Below are 26,042 nucleotides of genomic sequence, written 5' to 3'. Positions count from 1 at the left end.
AACGTACCGCTTACGGAGAATAGTTACTCTCGCCCCAAATCTGGTGAACTTTTTTGCTGAGGCGCACATCCATGGCCCTGCACACAGCGTCCAACAGAGAGATTTCAGTTCTCCTTGGGAAAACCCTGTCCACAGACACAGACTGATAACTGAAAGGACACAAAGGAAGCCAGTGTCTGTGGCAGGAACATAATTCTGTTAGTAAATCAAAACAAATCAGTACAAATTTGCCTTCAGAAATATGGAGGAAAAAAGAGAACATGGTCTCTTCCTGTTGGGCTGTTCTACAAAATCAAAGCCAAAGATTCTAAATAGTGAGTTAGTTGTGTCATAAAAAGAAGGAAGCAGTCTAATTCAGTTTGAAGAGGAGATGAACACATATCAAAAGCGGTCTTTTAGCAAAGTGTCTCACAAAAGGACATTTTAGTAGTTTGCATATGCATTAAAAAGCTGCAATACTTGGTGTATTCAGGTAAGTATAGAATAAATAGGAAATGGTGAGATCATCAGAGATTCCCCACTTGACATTCACACAGCTGAACAAAGAGCTTCATTATCGTCATGGCGATACAAGGCTGCATCTGCAGCGCCATTCATCGCCTCCTTGAGGTGCCTTCATCAGCGGCTGCGGAGGACAGAGAGCGGTGCCTTCTGCCAGAAACTCAGAAATTACTTTTGAATTCACTAAAGTGGAGTGTGTGTCTGTATGTGTACGTAACGGGGTGTGCTAGAATCACACTTTGTACTTAATACCACAGTTGGGTGCTTCGCTGTAGCCACTGGTTCTCTTTCTACATTCACAAAACTGGCAGATGAAACATGAAAAAGAATACTGACTCTTTAATCTCCGCTTCTCCACCTAAGGCCCAAGGCAGGCTGACAGGGAACTTCATTCTGGAAACAGGACTTTTTTTTTTTTTTTTTAAATTCTGGATTACTTTTTCCCTGGCTTTTGAAAATCCGTAGGCTATCAGGGAATAAACCTGACATAGACTTAAAACAAGAACAAGTTTCTTTATCTAAAAAGTTATAGTCCTTGATGTTTACAGGAAGGTCATTTTCAAAACCCACAGGAAAAACAGCATTATAGCCAGAAACTGCATTAAGTGCTTTATTTACTCACAAAAGAGACAGTTTTTCAGTTAGAACTGCTTATAGGATCAACTGAGGCTTTGATGCTGTGCAGACTTTCCTATAGATTTTGCAATTAGTGAGCTAGATGTCTTAAATAGCAGGCATTCACAAATTGGCTTTTAGTTTTTTTGTAAATCTACGTGCTGAGCAATATTTGTTGAAGATGAATGATACTCGAGTTACGAGCTTAAGGGCAGAAGACCTGTGGATGTTCTGTGAATGACTATGTATCATCTATGGATTTCCCCCCTGATACGCTAATGACAGGCCCTGCTCGAATTGCTATCTGTGTGATTTACAATCTCAGGAGAGGTTTTTTTCCTATACCACTGCCAATTGATAGATTTTTATTAACTCTTAATATTGAATCATGCAGGAAACTTTTCATTGATTTAGAACGTGTTAATTTGTTAAGTTTCAAAAATAAATTCCCCTTCTCTTTGTGATAATGTACTGAATTGGAGACGAAGGCTTTTAAACTCTGATGGTATCATGCTCTAGGACAGGAAGAATCAAAGTGATTATTGGCATGACGGACATCCGAGATCTCAGATTTTTTCAAGCTGTTTTCCATCCAACCGAGGAGTTTCAGTAGCACCTGTTCCTGCCCTTCTCAACCTAAAATGGTCAAGGATAGAGTAACGTTTAGTGCTCACACCTTCTCTTTTTTTTGTGGGGCAGGGGAGGGAGGATTTGCTCTGTAAAGGAGAAGCAGTGAACTGTTTAGCATGGAATTAGGAAAGAGTTATGGCTAGGAACCGACGGATTTATCCAGTCATTTGACAGATAATTTTTGAGTGCCTACTCTGTGCACGGGATGCTCTGTGCCCACTCTGGGCAAGACGGGATGTCACAGTGTGCAGAATCTGTCATGGGCCTGTCCTCCCACATTAGTCTCCACTAGTCGTGACATCTGCATTGCCCCCACCAGTGAATATGATAAAACACTGGACAATGAAACTTGAGGGGAAGCGTCAACCGTGGGATGTGGCTGAAAAAGTTGTTTTCCCTCTGGGAATTGGGATTTACCTCTCCTTGCCTTTGAATGGGACAGAGAAGCATATCAATCATTTTCACTAATAAACTTCTAACAGTGATAACTGTGTAGACAGTGCTATGTAGGTTTATAAAAGCAGGACTCTGACTTGGGCTGGTTGAATTCTTCAGCTCCCTTTAACAATTACTAGTGATAAGGTATTGAAGCAGTTAATCTGATTAGGATGTAGGTAGAATGGAAAAAAGGCAGAAGGGGTAAAGTAGACCTTACACTCAGGTTTGTTTTTCGATTCTGGTAGACCCTGTGTCTCTGGCTGCAGTCATTTTAAGTCCACTAGACATCTTTAAAAAGAAATGTATAAGTGGTAAGGCATAGGTATACAGAACCTAGTGTTTTGTAAAATCAGAAATATTTAAAAGAGCCCAGACATATTCTATTTGCCAGTTGTTATGCAGTGTTTTAGAAATCCAAGTGCTTTGTTATGAAGACATTACAGATTCTCCCATGTAGTCATCATTGTTTCTGGATAACAGAACTCTAATTTTGGGTTTTATGTCTGATGGCCCTCTCCCAAGTACTAGGGGGATAAACCTTGCTTGTTTTGTTTTTTTTTTTTTTTTTTTTGAGACAGAGTCTCACTCTGTTGCCCAGGCTAGAGTGAGTGCCGTGGCGTCTGCCTAGCTCACAGCAACCTCAAACTCCTGAGCTCAAGGGATCCTCCTGTCTCAGCCTCCCGAGTAGCTGGGACTACAGGCATGCACCACCATGCCCGGCTAATTTTTTCTATATATATATTTTTAGCTGTCCATATAATTTCTTTCTATTTTTAGTAGAGATGGGGTCTCGCTCTTGCTCAGGCTGGTCTCGAACTCCTGAGCTCAAACGATCCGCCCACCTCGGCCTCCCAGAGTGCTAGGATTACAGGCGTGAGCCACCGCGCCCGGCCAAACCTTGCTTGTTTAAATTAGAGATAGTAACTCCATCCCCTTGCCAGTGTATGGCTTAGGCTTGGGCATCTGATGAAACACTGGACTAGGGGACACAAGGAGGATTCTCTCTCCTGGGGGGGCTTCTGGAAATGTTTTCTTTGCTCTCAGAAATGAACACAAAACAGCAACCGGCTTTTCCTGAATTTGGACACTGCCCTATGAGGAACTAATGATCAATAGTGCTATCTTGATAGTCTGATCAAGTGTTTTGATCTTGAAGAGAAAGTTAAGATAATTACAGAGAAGTTTAAGTTATTTTTACTTGGGCTTTCTGTTACTTATAACCAGAGACATTCTAGCTGATACGTCCCACCGAAAATTCTAGGGAGTCAGAGAGGATGTGGGAGTTCATAAAGAGGTTCAAATAACCTGATCTTTATCAACCCTACATTCATGGAAAAACTATTGTATGCAAGACACACATGTGAATTAAATCCTATGCCACTCATTTGAGTTTAAAAAAAAAAAAGTTTGGCCGGGCGCGGTGGCTCACGCCTGTAATCCTAGCACTCTGGGAGGCCGAGGTGGGCGGATCGTTTGAGCTCAGGAGTTCGAGACCAGCCTGAGCAAGAGCGAGACCCCATCTCTACTAAAAATAGAAAGAAATTATAGGGACAGCTAAAAATATATATAGAAAAAATTAGCCGGGCATGGTGGTGCATGCCTGTAGTCCCAGCTACTCGGGAGGCTGAGACAGGAGGATCGCTTGAGCTCAGGAGTTTGAGGTTGCTGTGAGCTAGGCTGACGCCAGGGCACTCACTCTAGCCTGGGCAACAGAGTAAGACTCTGTCTCAAAAAAAAAAAAAAAAAAAAAGTTTGAGTCAAGTTTTTTGACATCTTCATAGTGTCATTAAATACATGTTTTAGGGAAAGCATTTGAAAATATAGTTTACACAAGTTTAAGAACAAGATGCCATTATAAGAAGTAATGAGATTGATTTTATTTTGGCTAATTGATTTAGGTTAAAATGGATGATTTAGAAGTATGGCTTTTTTTTTTTTTTCCTTCTGATCATGCCTTATAAGAACAGTGGGTTATTTTTTGTCAAATATAAGGGTTTTAATCTATAATGAAAGCAGCTACTAATTGAAACAGTAATAGGGAACAGCCCAAGAATCCATGTGAGGATTGTATTAGAATTTATCAGTCAAATCAGAGCTCTGGCTTACTCTCTAGGGAGAGAGAACAGCTCACGTGTTTGGATTCCATGTCTCTCCCATGCTCTTCTAAGCTTGTGATGCCCACGTCTCTCCTGCCATCTTGGCTTCTTGCCATTCTTTTTCAAAGTCCAGGGAAAATCTGCCTCTGGGCATATGTCTCCATCCTCCTCTTGGTTACTCTCACCTCTGAGGTGTCTCTATTTTGTTTATACATCTTACCAGTCCTCCTATTGTGCCAACTATTCAGAATTGGCTGTTTCATGCTGTCTTCTCTACTGGTACGTAAGCTCCTCCAAGGTAGAGACCATATCTTAGTTATTTTGAAACTTCAAAGCAATTCTACAAAGCTTTGTATACAGTAAGTACTCACAAATGTTAGATGAACTTGAAGAGGGAATATATTACTGCTCATAGTCACACATGCAATCAAGGACAATAATAGGAAAATATTAACCTGAGGAAAAAACCAAAGATCTCCTTTTGCCTACTGGGTTGGATATTACTACTATTTATACTGAGTTAGCTTTCTCCATTGTTGTTTAAAACTTTTTTGTAAAGATAAATAAAAATGATTTATCAAGTAATCACTTAGTTTATTGAAACACTGATTGAGTGAGATACCCTCAGAGCCAGTTCCTTACTCACATTTTACTATTCTTAGAATTCATCCAATTTGAGAGGAAAAGGAAATATAAAAAACAGTTCGTATTTATTGTTTATTCTATGTGAAATAGTGCCTTCTAAATACTAGTATGGTCAGTACTCCTCAAGCTTTAACAAGAGTCCATTGCAGATCTTGCTGACTGTAGATTCTGATTCAGGAAGCTTGGGGGCAAATGCTGAAGCCACTGCTCCACGGATGTCACTGTGCAGAAGTGGTGCAGGGGACCCTGGCTGTAGTGAGGCCCTCTTGCTGGTCTCTTTTCTCTATGCTTGTCTGACCATGGGCTTGAAAAGCCAAAATCAGCACTTGTCTTTCCCCTGCCCCCCAGAAGAGACAAAATATTAATAATACTAATTCACTGCTGCATAAAAACCTGGCTTTATCTTGCCCCCACGTGACAGTCTCTCTCGTGAATGGACAGGCACGTGATGTACACCGACTTGGCTTCTGAAGAAAGTCAGACGTGGTGGCTATTCCATGCATTTCCTTTCTTGAGAATTTCCATATTCATATGGAACAAGTGGAAAAACTCATTTGCTTTGGGAAAAAGTCCAGCCAACGACCAGGTTGCAGCTCAATCCCTGAAGACCCAGCCCTGAAGAAAGGCTGATATCAGAAAGCAGAAAAAAATCCCCTGAGCTCTCTCTCTGCATTTGGCCCACCCATAAACTTTAAACCTTCCCTTCTTCCTTCACTTGCAGCTTCCTTTACTGTGTGCAATGGCTGCATACCCAAATCAACAATTAAATTCCCCCTTTGTTTGTGTGGCAGATGACAAATGCATGGAGGACATCTTGTGTTGCCTAGGCAGGCAGGGCACTTACTTTGATTGATGCTCGGTTGTGGAAAAAAATGAGCTGGGAAGGAATTACAATGGAGGCCCGCAGACTGGAAGGGGATATACTAATTAGTCCTGCATTAAGCAGTCTGCTTGCATTTGGCGATGAGACGCCTTCAGGAGGGAAGTGTAGGGGTTATTGATGCAAAGCAGCTCAGAATGCATTATGCCAGGTAGCTGTATATTAGTTTTGTTAGGAAATATAGAAGTTTGTAATTGAGAAATAAACACTTAGGCTACTGTATTTTTTTTTTAACATCCCCCAAGTATATTGGGTAGATCACGCTTTTTAACTCCACATGATCTCACAGACAATCTGGAAGTCTCTCTTGCTGAAATAACTCTTCCAGAGTTTTCTCAGACTGGGTGAAGTGCTAGGAAGAAAAATACTGCCACCACACCTATACTCTCTGGCTCCTTTTCTCTGAAATTCCACAGCTCCAGAGCCTTGAGCCTTGCTGCTGGAGCACAACATCAAAAAGAGAAAAGAAGTTTTCCCCCAGGCCACTTTGTAAGGTTTTAGAGAGTTGTTGCTGGTTTTAGAATCCCTGTGTAATTTCACTAACCTACCATGGTAGTATCGATAATGTGATTCTTAGTGATTCTTTATGCTGAAATCCTGTGAACTATCAGGCATCTGTGTTAACCTAGTGGGAGAGGAGATGGTCCCACGTTCTTGGTTCAATTTATCAGAGTTGTCAAATCCTGGTGCAGCTAAGATCCCCCTTTACTTTTCTTATTCTAGAAACAAGTTCATTTATGAATTTACAGATGCCTAGGCTGGGAAAAAAGATACAAGTGATAAAGATAGTATTTTTGGTTATCAGAGACTAGTAAGTCTCCTTTTAAAGCTTTATCCATGAACTGGAGCATAAGACAGATACAAAAATATCAGAAATATTATCAGATGACGAAAACCTATCTTTCATCGACAGAACCAGGAATTGTGCCAATAGCTCTAGGAAGAAAACCTTAAATACTTAATGTGGTTTATTTTTTAACCATGCCTTTGTTTTAGAATTCTATCTTATTCTTGAACTGATTCTATGTCACCATGACCTTCCCCTGCCAAGAAGGCACAGTTGAGGCATCCTTCAGTAATAGCCTAGGGCTTTGGACAAGCAAGATGCTGTGCTGGCTTTTTGCCTTTTCTTCCAGTGTTTACACAACCAAGACTTATTACATGTTCTGTCATTTTGTTACTGGCCTGGCTTTGGTTTCTGAATTAGGTAAACATCAGACATTCCATCACACAATTTTAGACTCAATCTTACTTTATAATGATGTTAATGTTTATTGTACAAAGCGAGATGCATTTGTATATTTTAGCATTTTATTTCAGTCACAGAATGCAAAACCTGACTTTGGAATCAGTTTGATTTGTGTGTGTGTGTGATTGAAGATATTAAGCACTACAAGAACGTTGAAATTTCAATCTGATTAGGATCAAACTTCTTCAGGATCAAAACACTCTTTTTCCTCCCCCTACAGTTTTACTAATTGTGTGCTACTTGACATTGTGGAGTTATTCCACAGCATGATAGCTAAATATGTGAAGTGTATTTTACTATGCAGAATTATCAGCTCATTCTATTTGTTTTTCATGTGTTAAGGTTATGAAAAGAACTCAAAATTAGAAGTCATGTGTATGAGTTAAAAGAATGAACTCAATCATTGTTAGTAGGCTAAATCATAAAGCAATAGCCAGTATGTCAATATCAAGTAATGAAAAAAATCACAGAATTTGAAAGCATACCTTCTCTGTTTATTAGTTGGCAAGAGACCAGAAAAATTAGGAGGAGAATAGCACAACAGTGAACGGTGGAGCAGTTTATTTTCAGCACTCTCAAATTATTCTGGCTACTGAAAATGAGATAAAAGTAGATCGGAAAGAATGGCATCAGACGTATTTGTTGGAGACCTTTGCTTTATGGGGAGAAATGAACTGCCCTAGCTCACTGTTCCTGAGGAATTGTGTTTCTTCAAGCTGTAAATCAAATCCCAGAGAGATACCATGATGTTTTCCAAATAATAACTGAAGATGACAAAGTTCTTTTTTGTCAGCCTCAGATTTCTGAATTTAGACCTTAATTAAGATTCCAAAATGAGAAGGCACCACCCTCTCTCCACATACGTGGTCTATGAAAGTGTCCTAAAAACAATATGTTCATTTTAAAAGTCTGGATCTCTGGCCTACATTGTTCCAAAAATATATCTATGTCTTTCTCCAAAGATCCTGATTTTTCTCCATTTTCTCTGAGTTCCCAGCAACAAAGAACCTGATGGTTCTTTTCAGGAAACAGCATCATTTTTCCCCCCAATTAATTGAAGGGCCATCTGCTTCTGCGATACACGACACCCATTCATTCTTAGCAACAAGTGTGTTCCCTAAATCCCTGGTGAGCAGTATCAAGGCACGGGCTCAGCGTTGGGAGTAGAATCTGCTGGAGAGCAGCCTGGCAGGCAGGCTCTTCCCAGAGACACGGTATATACAGAATTCAACACTGAACTTGGTTCCGTGTCGGTGTTGCCAGTGCAGGGTTAAAAACACAGTACAGGATGGTCACATTTGAGACTGGCTAGCTCATTGTCTCCATTATGCTTCTGAAGATCTGAGTTTGAAATGAGGAAACAATCGCAAAGGGCAGGAAAGGCCTGAAATAGCTCTCCTCGACCATGTCAAGTAACAGGAGAGGAGTAAATACAAGGCCACCTGGCTGTTGTTTTCTATGTAAAAGCTTCAGCTTTAAGCTGTACCGTCTCATTCGTGGCACCGTGCATTGTATAGCTATGTATAGCTAAATGACGGAGATACATTGTGAGAAATGTGTCGTTAGGCAATTTCGGCATTGTGTGGACACTACAGAGTGTACTTACACAAACCCGGGTGGTATAGCCTACCACACACCTCGGCTATGTGGACCTGTTCAGCGTGTTACTGTACTGAATACCGTAGGTGAATGTGACACAGTGGTAAGTATTTGTGTATCTAAACATACCTAAACATAGAAAAGGTACAGTAAAAATATGATATTATAATCTTTTGAGACCACCATTGTATATGTGGTCCATCACTGACCAAAACGTTGTTATGCAGTACATGACTGTATTTAAAATCAGAGGTCAGAGCTGCGTTTAGAACCTTCTAGGGATATAGCTGGGAGGGCCCTCATCTTTCAGGAATCTACCAAATGGTCATAAAAAGAACCTCTGGGAAGAGGACATCCCCTTCCTGAGTGGTCCACCAGCTCAGTGCTCTGGTCTGACCCCTTCCACGCACAGTGTAAACATCCAGGGAGTTGGCCGAGGGCCACTGCACGATGTTGCCAGCGTGCCAGCCGGGGCTTGGACCCGGCCAGAACACTGCCGGTCCCGCTCTGCTCACGCGCCGTGGAAGGCCTCCTGGAGTTCAGCCTGGGTCAGGAGCTGAGAGCAGTTTCTCTATCCCGGGGGTGGGGGCTGGAGGTACCTACTCCTCTAAATCACCCTCTTTGCAGCAATACAGTGAAAAGACACTGCCTTTGAGAGCTGCTGTGTCCACACGATGTGCTCTGGGCTTCCCCCTCAGCCCCGTTTTGTGGCTAGTCAAGCATTTTTATGCGGCTTTGGCCTATTTGAACTTATCTTCTCTCATGTACATTTTGAAACTGAGACCACAAATTTCAGAGTGGAAGTTGCTTTCTAGAAAATGAAAGGGTCAAGGAAGCACTTAAGACAAAGGTTCCCCGACCACTTTGTGGGGGAGAGAGCACAAAAGACCATGAAATTCTGGATGAGTGCCTGAAGATCCAGCAATTTCTCTAGGCCTGAGGTCCAGCTTTCCATCTAATTCCAGCACAAGCTGAAATGATTTATGTCTCACTTGTTTCCACCATACACCGACACTCATCTCAAACATACACAGGAGAAATGGGGGAAGAATCAGCACCGAAACTAAACACGCTTCAGAGAGAGGGGACGCCAGCCCTGTTATACCCCCATTCTCGCCCCCGCCAGGAGGTACTTACAGTCTAAGTGACTGTGCCTGATGCCCTCGACGTCTTCGGCGTGGATGAAGTGGTAGCATCTCTTTCCTACAATGTCTACAGGGGTCAGATCCATATAATCACTAATCCTACAAAGAGAAGAACACAGGCTAGAATTCAGAAAGGATGAAAACAGAGAGACTGTCAAATAACTTAGAAACAGATCTACTGACACATTTTCATTATCCCACAGTACCCGTGAGAACGTGGCACTTTGAGGGAAAACCCTTTATAGATAAGATTATTTCTTCAACGTATAACAGTCTTTTTCTGAAATAAGAAATTGGCTAGATCGAGCAACTGTGTTTAAATAATTAGATAGGTTTTTCTCTTTCTTTGGCATTAGAATGCACATTTAGACAACATAATTCCATGAAATTATTGAGAATCAGTAACAATGCAAGATCCTCATTACAGGCCAAGATAATTCAAGGTTACATAATAAAATAAAAACATGTTATGTTTATACCAAATGATTAGAGACACCTTTCATTTAAACAGATTGGTCTTCTATTGGGTATTTCCATGAAAAAGGGCTTCAACTGCTTCTTGGCACAAAGTCCAAATTGGCATTTCAAGGGATATAATTTAAATGCTGAGACATACAGATGCCTGGGGGTATTATCTTTTTTAGTCTTAGTCATTTGGGAGCTCAGCTTTCACTCCTGGCCCTTTTAACTGGCACTTTGTGGTGGATTCCACACAGAAACTTTTAAACTGTTTCAGCAGCTCTTCCAGGCTTGTGCGCGACAGTACGTGTGTATAAGCCTCTGTCGTTGATTGCAAAGACGTCAGTGTCCTCAGGCGGAGCACGGAAAAAGAGAACCAAACTGGAAAACATGTTGGGGGGATCTGGCTGGTTTATACAAGCTTGTCACAATGCTGACTACCCTCTGTAACCAGGTATGGTTTCCTTGTGGTCAGCCCAAAATAGAATGTATGTCTTGCTTAAGGTGTCCTCTTTACTGTTCCTGTTTCTTTCTTTTTTATAATTTATGACATACAGGCTATTCAAATATGAAGTGAATCTTTAGAAATGACACATTTTAAGAAACACACGAGATCACTCTTGGGGACTTAAGGCTCACCTCCAAAGCACGGAAATGAGAAAAGAACAACAAAACATAATATGAAATATAATTAAAATATATTACCCAGTGAGTGAATTTCTCAATGTCTAGCAATATCAGTAATATTTTTGGCCAAAGTAGAAATCTTGGTAAGATAAGATGAATTGGGGAAATAAGAAGGAAGGTTTTCTAGGGATTCATTCCATGGTTTTCTGGAACAAAACAGATTAGTTGGTGTTTTCCTGATACCATTAGCTGTTTCCAAGCACAGTTTATATCCTCTTTCTGGAAACAAGGATGTCATTAAAAGATCCTCGTTGGTGTTTCTGAAATTCACTCGCTCTTCCGGAAGCCTTAGGTGTGGGCTTTGCCCAAGGCCTTCCTGGGGACCACAGAGAAGAATAGTCGGCAGAGTCGGGGAGCAAGCTTCGGTTTCTAGTTAACACTTCCCTAATTAAATAATAAACCCCTGGAAAGGGCCACTCCATTCTTTAGGGAAGGCATTTCTTTAGTTTAGTCGTTATTTGAATTAAATCCTTCAAAACAGTTGAAGCTCTTATGTACGGAGCCTGATCCTGTGGTGACCATGTCCAGTCCTGTGTTAAAGGGTCTCTTAATATATGTGCAGAAAGCACCAGACCAGTTGGGTGATTTATATCAGGATCAGAATCCTCATGGCATCTTTTACTCTGGGCCTCAGTTTCCTCATCTGGACGACAACCTAAGAGGTTGGTGGGGCAATTAATGAGCAGAATGAAGTTAGCATAGCGCCTGGTACACAATATGCTTTTTCCTCAGATCAAATACGCAATTGCCTTTAATACAGGTCTTTTTCATAGTTATTAATACCATCATCTTCAGATGGGAAATAGTGTTGTGTTGTATTGGCTAATAGGGGGTTGTGGGAAGCTTTTTTTTTTTTAAATGGGAAGAAAAACGCTAAAAGCAGGTTGCAGAAAATGATCTCAATTACTAGAGTGGCACCATGAAGCACTGAGGTCCATGGAGCTTGTCAAAAGAATTAATGAGTTGATCACAGAAATGAAAATTAAGTGACGTTTTGGGATAGGACAGTCACCAGAAGTTGGTAAACAGGACGAGGCCCTGTTCTTTGGAGCGAGTGGAAGGCGGTCAGTGGAAGTTAAGCGAGCTGACGTATGTTTTCAAAGCAGCAAAGCCACAGTCCTCCTCTGACTGCATGGCAGCCTCCCTCGGCTGGATCTCCCCCAGCACTCTGCGTTTCTAATCAGGGAATAAACTGTTTCGTGGGCTGTAACTGTTCTTTCATGGTGCCTATGCATGAAAAGTCCCTCTCAGAGGTTATTCTGACTGGTAGCTTGCCATTTAGTCTGACTTCTGAAGAAAAATGAGAGACTCCAGAGAGAGCTCACGGGATGTAGCTAAGTGCATGGGCTTTTGAATCTGGTAGACCTGGGTTTGAATGTTGGTTGAGGACAAGTCATTCAGCTCTCCTCTCAGCTGAAGTGGCCTGAGGGAGACAGTGGCGAATAAATGCCAAAAAACTCGAGAAGATTGAGAGTTACTTATCAGGCGACAGTGACAGTTCAGGATATCTTCTACCCTATTGAATACTCAAAGCTCAGGTAGGTATCTCTCCCCATTGGTGCATTCTTTCCTCTGAATCAGATACTGGCTGGAAATGGCAGGTAGCTTGTAACGCGACCTCAGCATCTCCAGCACTCCCCAGTGGACCGAACGCAGGAGCTGCTGTCCTCCTCCCCGCGAGGCTCTGCAGAGGTCAGGTACCCGGGCACTCGACCAGTCTGCCCCTCCATTTCTCTTCTGAGGCACTCCCAGGGCTCAGTGGACGCACAGGGCCTTCACGCCTGACGACGGCTGTGCCGCAGGAGCATCCTGCCCAACTGACTCAGTAATTCTCCCTGTGGTCCCAGGGATGGGGTGGTCTGGCCACAGCGTCCTTCCCACGGCTGACGTGTGGGCAGTTTCTCTCCACTGCTCTCCTCGTACTCCATTATTTCCTCTTCAAATCAGCCTCATGATGGGCTGGCGACTCTAGGTGAAAGGTCTGAAGGGGCACTGTCCCGTTTCTTTGTCCCTTGCTTTGTGCTTAATGGAAAAAGTGAACTTTTAAACCAGAGGCTAAAAAGTCATTTTATAAAAGCTCCGTCTTGAGGAAGAACTGCCAGCTCATTTATATGATGAGTCATCTTTTTCTTAATTTACAAAAGTGAAATCCTCAGGATGACAAAGTTTTATTTAATAGCTTTGCAAATTTCATTCTCCTCCTTTTTCCTCTAGGGGCCTCAGATTCTCATTTGTTCTGTTCATGCTTAATGTCTATGTGAACACTGACCATCACGAGGCTGGACTCCTGAATTAGTTGGAAGTGGGTCGCACTGAGGCAGCATTTTCCTGCATCGTTTTGCCAATAACGTCTCAGCCCTGCTCTCTCCCAGGTTCTCAGCCAAAATGAACCTCCTTTGTAGCTTATGGATGTCTGAATATCCCCATTCATTTAATTGTTGTCCTTAATGTAAATCAGGGCAGCAATGTAAATTTTAAATACAGAGCATGCTTGGTGTCAGTCCAAGCAGCCGTTAAAAACAAGATCAGGATTTCTAATGAGCTTTCAGATTGCTGAAAACATAAACCCTCACCAGTGTGCTACGTTCAACAGGGCAAATGAAATCAAAAACAAAGTACCTATTTTCACAGTAAATGATATTGAGGTCCATATTTACTCGAGTGACGAACATATGGCAGTCAATTCTGACTTCATTGATCGTCGGGGGAGGCAAGGCGTGAGCTACAACCACGAGACCCATGATTTGGCTGGGGACAGTCCTCCCGTGGGACAGCGACACTCTCAGGCGTAGCCGGCCTGTTATGTGAATCACCTGTAAAAGAACATTCAGTTCAGGACACCAGTTACATTTACATTCTGGATATAACAGTATTCTTTGGAGAAATGCAAAATTACATCGGGAACAACCACCATTAGCTTGTGTCTTCTGTAATCACAATGGCCGTCAGCATGCGCTCAATGTCCTCGTGGCGAGAGACAGAATGAAATAATATTATGCTCTGAGCATTTCTCAAGGCAGCGTTATTATGGTGCTGTTGCTATTATTTTTTTAAGGACTTTTTTTTCCCCCCACATTTAGGGGTACTTCATAACTAGATAAAATGACCAAAATGGTGAGCCCTGAGCTGCAAAAGGAAATGTTTTCATTATTAGCTCTTGTTAATGGAAGATGTCTGCCTCTCTCCAAGTCTGCACTTGAGTGGGATTACATGGCCATCTCCTTTCAGAAGTGTGGCTCAGAGTGTCCTTTCACGTGGGGGTCGATATTGCAAATGGTTATAGACTCCAGTGAATAAAAGACTCAGTGGTAATGCCATGGATGGGTTCTTTCGAGGACAGGTATTTCGTGTCAGGCGGCACTGAGCCACGAGGAGGGCAGTGATTGACTACGGTGCCCTATGGGGTGGATGGTCAGAGGACTTTGGTCCATGATTTGTTCCTGGAACTCATACTAAAGTAGGGTCAGGAAGACTTGCACCATTTTGGTGGCAGCGCAGAGGTCCTTGCCCAGAAAGAGGACAGAGAGTATGTGAAAAATATGAAGGATTTGTGTAGCTATGCTTTGGAATGACGAGGTTAGGGGTGTGTGTATGGCAGGGGTCGGAGGAGCTTGGAGGCTGTGTGTGTGTGTGTGTGTGTGTGTGTGTGTGTACTTACTCTAGCTGTGTTCTGAGGACCCCGCTACAGTGTGAGGAATCTTCCAAAACCAGGTCATAGAAGTAATTGCTGTGATTCACTGTACCATGGAGCTCAGTTTAGTAGCTAACTGGAGTTTCCACATTTGCTTTGCCTCTCCAAATGCATCATTGAGTGCCAAACTATCTTTTGAGATTCTACTTTTCCCCCTTTGCCAAAAGGAACCAAAGTGGGAAGTAGGTCTTTCGCCTCCCAGGAACAATATGATCGAGTGTCTGCTCTCCTTCCCAGGGGCTCCAGTGGCAATTCCTTTTCCGTTTTATTGTGTTTCTCTTAAGTTATTCAGTTTTCCAATAGCAAGCCACACTACTGTCAGTCAGGATGCAGGATCAAAGCTTACAGGGCTGCCCTTTGGAGTCCTAGCTGTTCTAAATAATACCTCTTGCCTGTCACCCTTCACATCTGCGCCCAGAGCTGCGGCTCTGGAAACACCAATGAGGAGGATTATTTAGGTTATTTCAGTAGCAGCTTTTCGACCACCCACATTTGAAGTTGACTAAATTCATACTTAATGCACCTTTGCTTTAAGCTTTGGTCAGATGAGCTACTTTATGAATATTTGAAAATGTTCCTAGAGGCAAGGATGCTAAAACACCATCACAGACACACATTTTTGCAAGACCTCATTAACTAATAAAGAAATAGCTAAAAGAAATGGGATTAACTTCACAGGAGGGGTGTTAGCAGTCTCTGGTCCTCCTCCCAGCTAGGCTTACATAGATGCTCATTTATCATTATCTGTCTTGTTTTATCAGGAACACTCAGCTTCTTGGAAAAACACAGATCTATATAAATGCTCAGGAAAACACACATCCAGAAATGATATGCTAAATAAATCCCCACTTGGTATTCTATTCCAAAGCAATTTAAAGATGTCTGGACTGGAAAACATTTTGGGAAGGCAGACAGGCTAAGGGCGGGAAGGGGAGGGGTTGGCGTGTCAGATTTACCCTGGCTCTGCCTCTGATCTCCAGCTCTGGCTGTGGCCATTATCACGCTACTGAAGGGGGTTAAACCCGAGTAAGGGTCTAGACTTGCTTTCTGATTCTGTCACCCTGAGTGAGTCACTCATCCTCTCTGCGTCTCAATTTCCTTTTCTGTGAAATGGGGATAATAGTGACTATTCTGCAGTTATGTTATGAAAATCAAAGGAGGTAATGGAGTCATAAAATAGAGTTTATAAACTGTAAAGAATTCTACAAATTATAATGTCTCTGTTTGCCTTTACAAATATCAACCAGTAAGAATAAGGACCAAATATTAACTTGGTGTTGACCAAAAGCCTAATAAATGACTTGTTATTTGAAAAGATCATAACATTTTATATTTGGAAGAAAATTTGGGAAGGTCTATGTTAGCCCCCTCTCCCTTTCATTTTTTAGGTGAGGAAAGAGGCCCCAGAAAGTTCATTCCCTGTCCAATGTCACCGAGTTTGGAAATGGCAACAGGGTCTGGAAGCCATGTTTCCAGGTCTTGAGTATCACTCCAACATCGTTATGCCTGTATGCAAAAATTATGTGCGTATTCACATTGAATGAAACATTAGAAGTGTATGCCCAATACCAATTTATTGCCTTAAGTAAACTGTACATGAACCTTTAAAAAGATTTCATTTATAACCAGAAGCTCAGGTTATTTTAAAAGTCTTTGAGGAATAGCACAAACTAAAAAGAAGAAAAAAAAAAAACCTAAGAGACCTAAGAGAATTACCAATGTAGTAACTAAACAGTTGTCAAGAAATGTCAAAGAACAATCAGAGGGTGTTTCTGTCTGTCTGTCTGGGGTTGAGGGAGGGTGGAATTAAAGAGAAGAAAGGGATACCTGTTAGATTCTACAATTAATTTTTAGGTTTAAACTAACATATTTCTCCAAATTCATTTCATAATGCAAACAAGCTTTTTTCCCTATTTGACAGGTTATGTTCAAAGTTTAGAAACATGTCTTGATGGCATGTATTAAAACACATGGATAGCTGAATTCTTCATTTTGTAGTTGCTTTTGAAGCCCGAGATGCAGAAGAAAGAGCATTGTCAGGAGGAACTGGGTTCAAATCTTCACTCTGGCACTTAATAGCCATGCAACTATGATGCTCAGATAACTGAAATGATTTGCTTAGTTTGAAGGCCTGTATATCAGAGATTAAAAACCTAGTACAAAGAGAATTAAGTACTCTGGAAAGGTGTTCTTTGTTGTCTTAATAACATCAACAACAGGCATTTTCTTGGTTCCTTAGTTTCTAAAACATATTATGTTCGAGGGATCTTCCTAGGTGCCAGGAAGCAGACCAAGGTGAATCAAATGTAAATCTGTCCTCCTAGACCCTAAGGGGAGGGAAGACATCTAGAATTACTTGTCCTATGGTCAGGAGAGGGAGATGATGCAGTGTCTGGTCAAGTAAGTGGTTCTCAATCCTCATTTTGTGACAGAGTCACCTGTGAAGCTTTGTCACCATGTGGATTCCCAGACTCTATCCCTCAGAGATTCTAATATGGTAGGATTGGGCTGGAGCCCAGCATCTGTTTGTGTTTTAAAGCTTCGGAGGTGATACTAGCTACTCAAGACTATCTGGCAAATGGATATGGAGTTACACCAGTGTTTCTTAACCTTGGCTATACATTGGAATCACCAAGGGAGTCTTTAAAAGTCCCTCCTGTCTGGGCTGTGCCTGAGAGCAGTTAAACCTGCATCTTAGGCGGTGGGGCACTGGCAGCAACGTTCATATATATTTTAAAGGTTTTCCAGGTCTCATAGGGATGTTCAGAGGATTAAGTGAAAATGTATACAAAGTGCCTAGGCATATGCATGTATATGCTCAACAAATATTGTTTTTATTAATAAACCAGCATGTTCCACAAGAAAGGCTGCAATAAGATCTTTAGGAGTTCAGGGTAGGAAGAAAATACTTTCAGCCAAATGGATCAGGAAGGCTACATGAAAATGGTATTAAGTTGTTGACATAAGGCATAATCATGAAATGGTGAAAAGGGCTTCCAGATAGAAAAGCTAGAACAAAGGATTATAAAAGGGAACTATTTGGAATGCCCAGAGCTCCAGGAGCATTTCAATTTGAGTAGCAAGAGAAGAGACAGAGATGGAACCAAGACGGCAGGTACAATTAATAGAAATTGGCAGTGAGACCTGAGGAGTAGAGATAGAACCATGATATTTGAGCCTGTCCCATAGGACGATGACAGTAGACTAAATGGTAACTGGGAATGCAGGGGCTGCTGACCAGTGTGGGGACGGAGATGATTTCCCCGTGAACAGCTTGCACTAGAGCAGCCTGGGGAGATACGGGAGAAAGGTGTCCAGGGGATAGGAGAAAATTGGAGTTGGGCACTTAAGCCATGACAGTTGAAGTTTTGGAAGGTTTTTTTTTCCCCTTGGAGGTGATAGCTAAAACCAAGAAATTCAATAGGATTACCAAGGGAGAGAAACATAGAGTACCAAAGGCATTTATCCTCCCTTGGAATACCTGAAGCCTAAGGCAATTTATGTTTTTGTTTTTCTCTAAATTGAGGTTCTCATCTCCTGTAACAATTACTTTTGTTAAAAAATGAAAATTTCTGAAAGCTCCTAAGCACCTTTTCCCCCCATCCACAATTCCGTTTAACATAATTGCCAAGCTTGCCACACCACCACCATCCCGGTGGCAACATTCCAAAGAATGGGTATGGCTTCCTCATACGGTTAAGTAGGTGAACGGGAATGATCGTGAATACAAACGCATAAGCCCGTAGCTTATGCATATGAGCTACACCATTTAGTCTATCGTCACTATCCCATGAGACAGGCTCAAACATCCTGGTGCTATATTCTAATACTATGTCAAGAGCCACGAAACTGTAAAAATAACACAGTTGCTTTAAAATGAAAGGAATATTGTGGAGTAGAAACAACACTGTATTGGGAAGCAGAACATCTATCAGTCCTGATCCTGGTAATTCTGCAAAGTCATCCAGCTTGGCCAGGGTAGTTCCTCAGAAATAAAATTAAAACGGTGGAAAAGAATCAGCTGATGACGTCTAGGGCTCTTGCTCACCTCTAGAGAACTCCACAACCAAATGCTTAGCCGAGTGGCCTTTCTTGTGCTGTAGCATTACCCACTTCCCTGCTTGCGACCTCACGGTGGGGTAGGAGTTTCAGAATATAGCTGCAAATCGGTAAATGCAGTTTACTTTAAGAATTAATTAACAGTGACCTTGTGGGTCATATCTGAGCTGGAAAATGCTTTGCTTTTGACCAATGCCAGCTAAAAACTACCTCTGTGTTCTAAAGGTTTATCTTACTCTGGTCTTAAATCTAATCTATAGACATTCTTCAAAAGAGCTTTCTGAACTAAAAGGTTCTTTGCCCTCAAGCTCAATTTTATATAAGAGCTCTATCCTCATGCTTTCTTTCATTGTTTTTGTTTTATCATAAAGAGCAGTACAAAAATGCTAAAGCTGATATTTTTCTAAACTCCTTACACAGCACTGCCCGAGTGTGAGCAACATTGAAGCAGAATGCACAAGATTTCTGAGTTTGAAATCCCATCATCTTTGATAAAACGTCCAGATTAGCATTATTTGATCGTCCCACAGTGAAGAAATCATTGTTTGACTTTTATTTTTCTTCTCTGATACAAGGAGAGGCTGTGTGCGATGCTATAAGTACATGTCCGCAGAGTTTGGCAGAAGTGTGGGAGTGTTAACAAGCCACATTGCTTGGACAAATGTATATTTCTCTTCCTGCCATATGCTCCTTGCAGTTGTCTGTTACTGATACATACTTAGATGTGCTCCCCTAATATCTTCTCATGATAAACAAGCCCATCACAAAGACCTTGATAAAACCTCCCCTCTGTCAATACTTAAGGAAGGAAAGTCCGTGACGGAAAAATACATCTGGAAGGTATTCTCCTTTCTTTTAGGAATAAATTTCACTTCTAGTAATATGAAACGTTTTCTTTATCAAAAGGAAGTGCCAAGTATTATGTGCATTATTTTCCACATATAATGTAAAGTCTAGAATAGGGCTAGGCAACTAGGGGAACAAAAAAGGCTGCGGGCATGAAAAAACTACAGATTCCCTGGGTTTAGAGCGTCTTCAGAGATTTTTCACTTGTCCTTTAAGGGAATCCAAATTTACCTTAAAAATTAAGCTTCCTTCTGGCACTCTGGTCCCTTTTCTTTTTTTTCCTCAGTAGAAGTCTGGTTTAGCATACAGATAGTCACATCACTAGCTCAGGTGGGAGAGTCAGCTAATTATTTTTAAGTGATGGGGGCTTTGAGGTGGCTGCAAACCTGCTGAAAGATAAGGGCTTAACCAGGTCCTCTGAACCTAAACATCCAGCCTACAGCATAACAGCTTAATCTAAACCAGCATGAGAATATCCACCTTGTGTAAATTACTTCATGTAAATTTATAGGGAATGGGTTTTCCAGAATTTAGACCATATTCATAGGTTGGAGAATCCGCCCTAATAGATCTTCTGTGTGACTCTTGCCACCTAGATCTTTGCACAAGGCCTAAAAATACAAATAAACAAAACTTAGCTGAAGCCAGGTACTTGTCCACAGAGGCCAGCACCATGGAGAAGAGGCCCCTAATGGAAGGAGGAGACTTTAGTCCTCTGGGAGGCGGGAGAATAGTATAATGACATTTCCTTTCCCTTTCCAGGATCTCAGATTTTAGTTCTAAAAACTGACTCCAGAACTAAAACTGTAGACTTTTCCATAAGTCACAATCGGACTTTAGCAATTGGAGATAAGAAAGAAAAAATAGGGAAAAGCCGACTTTTCAACTGAACTAGAACAGTTCACAAAGAGCATTCTAGTGCTAATTGCTGCAAGTGTGCTCTTGGCAAGAACTATCATAAGCCGCTAGGGAAACTTTAATATGCTCAAGGACAAACTGACACCGGCAACTCAAATGTAGGAACAAACGGGAAAAACAAGAGAGCGTCTCAATTTAATACAAACCTGCATACAAAGGGGAGGTTGAGGGGAGTTAAGATTCGGGGGAAGTGAGTGGGTGACAGTGCAGACCCCTTCCAGGGCCAAGGAGGATGCAACCGGAGAGGGGGTCCTGGAATGCTGTTGTCAGCTAGGCATGGAGGTGGCCATCAGCTCAGGAAGCGAATGGGTGGTGGCAGTCCTTCTGGGTGTTTGTCTCAAAGAACTTCCCTAAGATTAGTGGTCTTAAAAATTGGACAGGGAATAAGGGGATAGGATTCAGCACTTAGAATAGAAGATCAGCAAGCATTTAGAGAGGGTGTCAGGGTTTCAGGTTGGCTCAACTTAAGGGCAGCTCTGGTGATGGAGAAGAGAGGAGGTGACACTGGATAGCAGGGAGGGGGAGTCTTGGCTAAAGTTCAGAAAGAAGAAGCCTGGCATAAACCAGTCCTATTGGATAAACAGGCGACAATGACATAGAAAGTGTTAATTCTCAGGAACTCCATGATCTTTGATTCGTGTTGAATGGCAATGAGGTGAGCAGGAAGACTGATGCCATTGGAGCACACTGTCGGATGCTTGGTCTGATTCCTGGAAAGACTCAGTGAAGGTTGGGCCAGGAAGTGGACAGATCTGGTTATACATGAGGCTATTCCAGATTGTGGAAGGCGGAGGAAAAGGAAAGAAGTCAGGGGCTAATTTCTCTGCTCTCACTGAGATATATACCTAGCAGGTCCTGAAGGGAAAACAGCCCCAGGCGCAAGCACGTATGTGAACACAGGCATTCCTTCCCACTCCTGTAGAGAAGGCAACTCAGTTTGTTCAGTAAACAAATAATTGAAATGATTAAATGGGCCTGTGCATGAGGGAAAAAATATTTTGTTCTTTAAGTGGAAAGCCTAAAACCCCTAATGCTGATAGCAGAGATTTCTTTTAAACAAAAAACCTCTAGGAGTAGTGGTTCTTACATTGGAAGGTGCAAAAGAATCACCTGGAGAGCTTCTTAATAATGTGGATTCCCAGGTCCTGCCCCCACAACTTCAGATTCTCAAAATCTAGAGAGGGGCCTGGGAATGTGCATACCAGCAAGCATTCCAGGTGCCTCAATGACAGTGGTTGGCAGGCCACCCAGGCCATCCAGCTGCAGCACCAGCACCCTCCCTATCTGAAGAGCTGAATGAGTCTAGAGATCTTAATAAAGATGACCCAGGTGCACATCACAGACTGCCTCTTCAATGAGCAAAGAAAAATGAACATACATTTATGATTAAATCCATACGGAAAAAAAAAAATCCTCTGTAGAACATAACCCATTGCCTTCAGTTCTGCAAATGGAAGATTGGTGCGTGATAATCAGGAACCCTTGGCTGATGTGGAATCAGGGCATGTTTCCTGTGCGCGCTCCTTTATTTGTGAAAAGGTCTGCGTTCTCTCGCCGGCCACACCACAGTGGGCTGTGCTGTTGTGCTGTGAGCCTCTTGGGGAGGCTGAGCTCTGCCAATCCCCTCCCCCGTGCACAGCCTGCCCCTGGCTCAGCTCCTGATTAATTCAGGGGATCCTGAGAGGTTAACCCTTAATTTGATGGCTCCAGTGGGGAGCTGAGAGATTGCTGGTAATTTATCACCCTTTTTTTTAAATGCAAAAACATTTTCTAAGGCAACAAATAAAAAATTATTTTTAAAACCCACATTTAAAATACATTAGCCACAGCATTCTCTTCTTACACAAGTGTATCCTCCAAACACAATTACTTCCCATCCATCTCGTTTTAACAAACTTCAAATACATAACATAAAAAATATAGCTACAATTACAGCTTTAGCATCTCAAAATGTGCCTGGACCCCATATTTGCTTCCTGTTCCCTTTGGAGAAAATAAGTCTTTCTTCTACCAGAGATAAGATTTTTTTTATAGGGGTAGTTTAACTAAGCTGGAGAGATCACCTTAATGAGATTATGTAAATGTATGCCAAGGATATAAACCACATTTTCTCAGAGAGTGGAACACTTCAAATATCATTTAATAAAACAGGACCATGGGTAGAAACACTTCGATAAATTGTTAAGGGGCAAAGCAAGAAGGCTGAACTATACACATCTGATCAAATTTCCTTTGATTCAGTTACTTTATTAAAGTCTCCTAGAGAAGGACAGAGGACCATTGTTCCACTGTGGGGGGCAGCATTTTTATTCCTCTATCACTCGATGTGGAGGGAGGGGTATCACCCCTCATGGCTCCCTGAAGCTCCTCGTGGCTTAGTGCCTTAGTGCCACTGTCTTGAGGATAGAGAGACAGTTTTCAATATTACAGACTGCAACTGTATTTCCCAACAACATTAGGAGGGAAAAAAAAAAAAGACTCAGAACTAGTCTTCTTGGCAAGGAATGCCAGGCAAAGAATAAAAACTGGCTCCCTACTCCCCCCAACCCTCTCTGCGACCCCAAGAAGTACTACGCTATATTGACGTACTTTCTTTAGAAACCATGAGCTCTTATTAGGAAAGATACAATATAAATCAAATATTTTCTGTTTCCTCTTCTTGTTTAACACCTTTGTTACATGTGTTTTACTGAAATTTCTCAAGTTTCACAACCAGTCTTGTTTTTAGTCTCTTCCGCCTTTGTTTCTCTTGCCTTTGCTAGCAGAATTTGTATACAGACACTCCAGACTGCAACACATGCAATCACTGTTCAAAGACAGCAGTGTGCATAGACTGAGCACCCCTCTGCAAGCAGGCAGGAGTCCTGGAGCGCAAGCTACTGCTCGGAGAAATGTTAAGGCAGCCCCAAGGAAGGGCAGTCTACCCCAACCCCTTCATTCAACCTAAAGGGCTGCAGGAGAATAAACGATTGCATTTTGTTTTTGAAGGAAAAAGTTTAGAGGAAAAACTTTTGGATATGGAAGCCAGCTACCCTGTCTCCCTCAGTTTCAGAGGCTGTGTTATAGAATTAAAAACAATTGTCCATGTAGATGGGTAGACCAGTCCTGGCAAAGGACAACACTGTTGTGTCCTGAGCTGAAATAGTTTGTAAAGCAGCCATCCTCTTAAAGGAGAAAGCACAAATAATAATAATTGTATTTCTGATAATTAAAATTATTTAAAACAAAAAGGTGGGTCATATATTTTGGGAAAAATAAAACCCAATATTCCCTAAATTAAGACATAAAACTCCTCAATGATCAAACCGAAAAATGATTACTTCCCAAGAGGCTGTAGTAGGTATCTGGGACTCTTAAAGTAATGAAAAAACAAACAGTTGTCTTAAGCTATGCACATCAGACCTAAATATGTGCAAGAAAGAAAGAACGCAGACTAGAAGCCAGTATTCCTCAGTTTCCCTGGCATGCTTGGGCAACGTGTGGTTCTGTGTTTGATGGCACGGACCTCTTTCCTCTGTATCTATTTCTTCATTGGGAAAGTGAGTGGGCCTAACCACATAGCATCTGAGACCGCCTCCCTGAGCATAGTGTATATTAAATTCAATGTCTTTAAACATAAAGCCTTGACCCATCACCAAAGCCCTAAGCTCCTATAAATTTCCATCTCTGTTATTTTGGTTTGCACTCTTTGCTAGGCCTGGATGTTACGTGTTTAACATTAATTAACAGAGGACATTTTCTTACGTGTTTCTTAAGCTTCCCTTAAAATTCTATAACTAATATTTTATAAGGCTGCTTAATTCAATCCTACATTCCATCCTTAATGAGAGTAATTTCAAGTAACGACATGCCTCTTGAAACGTCTTGCTTTATGGAGTGAATGAATCCATGCCTGTGCCAAGACTTCTTTGTGTTTAGCATCCCAGAAACACTGCAAACAGGCTGGAGCTGAAACGGGCCTTGGAGGCTACCTCAGCCAATCCTCCCACTTCACAGATATGGAGACTGAGGCCCTGGGAAGTGAAATGTGTTGCCCAAGGACACACAGCCAGTTAGTGGCAGACTGAGGAAGAAAAGAAGTCTCCTAATCTCTTGCCCAGTGCTTTTTCTACTATTTAGTGCATTTCAGAGGACGTATTCCTTTCTATTTTCCTCTGTTGTGTTCCCAAATGTGTTTCTATCTCTACACATAGGAGACTCGATCAAACTGAGGCTTTTAACCTTCAAAAGACCCCATGGCACTGCTATAGGTTATTATCCATTCAGCATATGCAATTCAAAACATTCATATGACTTTTGTGTGTGTCACCAGCTCATTTGCTGCATTTGGTTTATTCAGCCATGATTAGAGATAGTCATTTACAGTCACACATTTGGAAACTCCTTAACAAGCTTCTAGCGGTTTCCTTTCCAAAGCTGTTTAAATAGATGAGGGTGTGGTGTCAGCAGTGACAGCAGTTTCCTCCATATCACTGGTTCTCGCTGCTACTTCTATGTCTTTATCAGGATTTCCATTTTGTGGGAAGGCTTAGAAAAAGACTCCCAAAACAAAGATGCACATTCCAGAGCCTGTAAGACATCATTTGCGGAAGATTGACTCTAAAATTAAAATTGAGATTGACTCTAAAATTAAAATTGAAACCACCGCACTATAACCTGAAAGTTCCCTGAAAAAAGTCCCCCTCCCTCTTTTTATTTTAAAGAATACTTTTTGAAGTAATTGGCACAAAGACTGTTCTAGTGCAGATTGCTGCAAGTGTGCTCTTGGCAAGAACATCATAAGCACTAGAAAAACTTTAATATGCTCAAGAAGCCAAAAACAAACTGACACCAGGAACTCAAGTGTGGGAACAAACGGGGAAAAAAAAGAGAGCATCTCAATTTAATACAAACCTACATACAAAGGGACCAATTTTTATGATTCATGGTTTAGCATACAATGCAGCTGTCCTCTGAGTGAATATAGAGTAGTTATACATAAGAAATTAGAATTATCAATTCGAGAGAATTTCTCGAGAGTCCTTTTGATATGTAATACTGCAACTATAATGCCTAAGAAACCAGACATCAATGCATTAAATGAGATCAGGTTGGGATCTATTTAGAAAAGGAGAGTTTAAACTTGGAGATGCGTCTCTTTGGTTTGACCTCTGGTGCAGACTTGCTGCAGGGAAACTCAAAATGAATTGCTTTACCTCTACCTGTAGCCTTGCTTTCCAGGTCTTTCAAATATAAATTTGAACACATATAACATAAGTCGGGGGTGAGGAATCATTTTAGAAGGGTCTCCTGTGTGGAATGAAATGGGAAGAATTTGTAGACTTTTGCACTCTGCAAGACATGGGGAGAGTGTTCAATTTTCCTTATTCCATCGAACGTAAGAACGAAAACTGTGTTTTTTTTTTTCTTTTAAATTTCGTTCCTCAAGTCATCTTATTTCCTATTTTATGGTAAAGATTCAAGGATTTGGAGATTTTCTGCATCTTTCTCCATCCACGTTTCAAATTTATCCCTGATTGTGACCAACACTTACTTTACCCTGAAACTGAAAAGATCGCTCCATTTTCACAGTCTTGCTAAGTAA

General features: G+C 41.6%; 1 protein-coding gene across 8 annotated transcripts in view; it reads right to left on the bottom strand.

Annotated features, from left to right (window-relative positions):
* The window catches only part of NPAS3 (neuronal PAS domain protein 3), an 831,381-nt gene that overhangs the window by 14,245 nt on the left and 791,094 nt on the right, over positions 1-26,042 (bottom strand). For all 8 annotated transcript variants that reach the window (XM_069464104.1, XM_069464135.1, XM_069464097.1 and 5 more), the window contains 2 exons: positions 13,564-13,757; positions 9,791-9,897 (listed from right to left, as the gene is read on the bottom strand). In XM_069464104.1, the coding sequence (XP_069320205.1) occupies positions 9,791-9,897; positions 13,564-13,757 (301 nt within the window). The remainder of the gene's footprint in view (positions 1-9,790; positions 9,898-13,563; positions 13,758-26,042) is intronic.

Source organism: Eulemur rufifrons, chromosome 2, assembly GCF_041146395.1.
Source record: "Eulemur rufifrons isolate Redbay chromosome 2, OSU_ERuf_1, whole genome shotgun sequence".
In the NCBI taxonomy this organism is placed as follows: Eukaryota; Metazoa; Chordata; class Mammalia; order Primates; family Lemuridae; genus Eulemur; species Eulemur rufifrons.
This window is presented reverse-complemented; position numbering and strand designations above follow the sequence as displayed.